The sequence below is a fragment of the Momordica charantia genome (genome assembly GCF_013281855.1).
Source record: "Momordica charantia cultivar OHB3-1 chromosome 2 unlocalized genomic scaffold, Mcharantia_2.0 BLBB01000002.1, whole genome shotgun sequence".
In the NCBI taxonomy this organism is placed as follows: domain Eukaryota; kingdom Viridiplantae; phylum Streptophyta; class Magnoliopsida; order Cucurbitales; family Cucurbitaceae; genus Momordica; species Momordica charantia.
The window spans coordinates 14,427,766-14,430,614 of record NW_028275160.1 but is presented as its reverse complement, the minus strand read 5'-3'; the positions used below and the strand labels follow the sequence as shown (position 1 = coordinate 14,430,614).

General features: G+C 38.4%; 1 protein-coding gene across 1 annotated transcript; it reads left to right on the top strand.

The window, feature by feature from the left end:
- Positions 1–714: 714 nt before the first annotated feature.
- LOC111013436 (protein PHYTOCHROME KINASE SUBSTRATE 1-like) lies at positions 715–2,200 on the top strand. Its single transcript, XM_088120607.1, has one exon. The coding sequence runs from the start codon at positions 792–794 to the stop codon at positions 2,136–2,138; it is 1,347 nt and encodes a 448-aa protein (XP_087976733.1). The 5' UTR covers positions 715–791; the 3' UTR covers positions 2,139–2,200.
- Positions 2,201–2,849: the final 649 nt, after the last annotated feature.

Below are 2,849 nucleotides of genomic sequence, written 5' to 3'. Positions count from 1 at the left end.
AATTTCGCTTCCTTAAATTGAGTTTTTTTCAATAAGGAGCACCAAAAGTAATTTTCTCTGGACTAACAAGTTTGTGAAAATAAAGAACAGATATTTTTTTTACGCCTTCAAATTTAAGTCATTCTTGGAATACCCCAATTGCCTCTCTGACAAAGTGGTTTCAAAACTGCAATATATATTCAAAACAAGAGTTTTGAAAGAAAAAAAGAAATATTTTCATAAATTCCTATAAAACCACCAAACATCCCCTTACCTGTGGGCTTAGTTCGAACACAAAACCTCTCTGATACCACCATTCAACTAAAAAATTTAAACTAACGGATTGAGTAAATTTAATTCATTTATATGAATTCTAGCAATTTCTATTTATTGGATCTTGATGTTATTTTCCAAACCCACAAGTGGAAGATAGTATTAGATATCTAATATATGAATTAAATTTACTCGATCCTTAAGTTTAAGTTTTTGGGTTGAATGAATGTTTATTGATCCTTAACAGTTTTGACCTCTTCTATCCTCACATTGTTATACTAAAAAAACAATTATTTATTCTTATCCTATTTAAACGTATGGTATTTCAGTTCAAAATTTATTGCCTTGTCGGTATTGCCGCAAGTCTTTTTTTCCCAACAGATATCGCCGCAAGTTTATGGGTCCACTGTCTTTAATGCCTTCCAATCTCTCTCAGCCCTACTTATAGAACCCAGTTCTTTCCTCATTTCTTGAAGAAACACAGTGAGGAATATTCATTTAATTTTCTTCGAAGCCTCATCTTTTCAGATTTCTTAAACATGGACATGTTCCCCTCAACATCATCCAAAACACTGCCTTTCTACAGCCATAAAAACACGGCACTTTATGTCCATGCCTCCGATCACGGTTTCAAGCCTTATAGCGGCGGAGTAGAAGACGGTGAGATCGGAGTTTTCGGGGCCGAGAAGTACTTCAACGGCGGAATGGAGGAGGAAGAGAGTAGTAGCCAGAGATCAACCACCACCAGCAGCAGCACGAGAAAACCACCGTATGATCACTCCAAACAAGTCGAGAAACTGGCTCTCGCCCACCACCACCAAGCAAGGCCATGGCTCGAAACTCCGAGCGCTGCCTCAGAGTCAAGCAGCATCATTAGCCAAAGACCTCTACTGAAGAATATAGTAAGAAATAAATCTACTGTTGATACTGTCGCTACTGTCAACAACAACCTTAATAGTTCCAAATCCAACAATTTCCCAGAGAACAAAAATTGCTTTCAAGAGACAACCTCAACAAAGAGTTTCCTGTCCGCTACTCTCGGCTATTATTGCAAGTGTTATTCTTGCAAGGACAAGGACTGTGTCGACGTGGGTGAGATCAGTTTTAGCAACACAGTTGCTGCAAAGTCCAAAAATAATAACAACAATAATAATAAGATTATCGAATGCGTTGAAGATGCCGCAGTGTCGACTGGCGAGTCCTTTAGGGACAACCACTTCAGCTTCCATAGCTTCAAACAACAAGAACAAGAACAAGAAGCGGAACGGAAGTCGTTGGAGGTTTTCGGGTCACCGGTGATGGGGAGGCTCAGAAACTACAAATCAATGAGCTTGGAGAAGAGGCTGGCGATGCTATCTTGGAACCAAACGAACAACGAGGATGAGGTGAACAGCGACTGCAGTTCTGATCTGTTCGAGATCGAAAGCTTTACGAAGACGGCGGCGAACGCTTTTCTTCAGTCTCCCTCTGCGTGCTATGCTCCGAGCGAGGCCAGCGTGGAGTGGAGCGTTGCCACTGCCAGCGCACTCGACTTCGACTTCGACGACCGCCGCCCGTCATCGTCGAGTCCGGCTGGAGTGGTTAACAAGTTAGAGGTCGAGGTTCTGCAGAAGCGCCGCTCAAATGGTCTTTTGGGCTGTAAAAGCGATAAAGCCGTTGAGGTTGCGGAAGATAATAACAATGGTGGTAAGACAGCTACTGGCAAGTCAAATTACCATCATCGACGACTCAAGTCGGAGTCGTCGGTCCTGATGAAGAAGTTTGAAGATGGAGGTTTCAGTTTCAGATCACAAGGGCCACCCCCGCCACATCGGGTTCTTGCTACGCGCTCACTTCCTCGCCCTTATTCGCCCAGACTTTCCAATATATCCTTCAATATACGTTGATCCATGTAACTTCAGTGAGAATACTTGGCTTTTTACTAATAAGGATTAACTTTTTCTTATCATCATTCAATATTTGACAACTCATTAATTTAAAAAAAAAAATTATTTTTACATTTTCTCCATAGAGCTACTTTAGTTGTCAGATATTTAATGATGGTAAAAGGGGAGTTGCTTCTTACGAATAAAGAGCTAAGTATATTTTCCTATATTTAATTTAGATACCATCTATTTCTTTATGGTTACTACTAACTTTTTCATTAATGGGATGGATAAATACATAAATTTGATATTTTTTCTATCCTCTATAAAAATGAACTGTTAAAATTTAGTATAAAAATGAACCGTTAAGATTTAGTAGTAGCCAACAAGAAGATAGATGCTATCTGATATTATTCTTAATCGAAAAACAACCTAGCTATTTATGCATGCTTATTAATAGCTTCGAATTTGTATAGCATTATTTGTTTATTTTATTATGGGAACCTTTTCGGCTACGCTTCTTCTTTATTTATTTATTTTTTTTGTGTGTAAAATATATATGATTTTTTTAGACAAGGAAAATGAATTGTTTAATGATAGAAAGAGGAAGAGGCTCCTCTTGTAAATGGAAAAATATATTTTTTCTCAATCTTTAGATACGATGATCTTCGTTCTTCAATGTTAAACAAGTCAATGCACCCGCCCCTCAATTTTATTCACTTTTAATAAACT

Bases quoted from the DNA above. Each gene is read 5' to 3' on its own strand.
- LOC111013436 (XM_088120607.1), top strand. From the start codon at position 792: ATGGACATGTTCCCCTCAACATCATCCAAAACACTGCCTTTCTACAGC.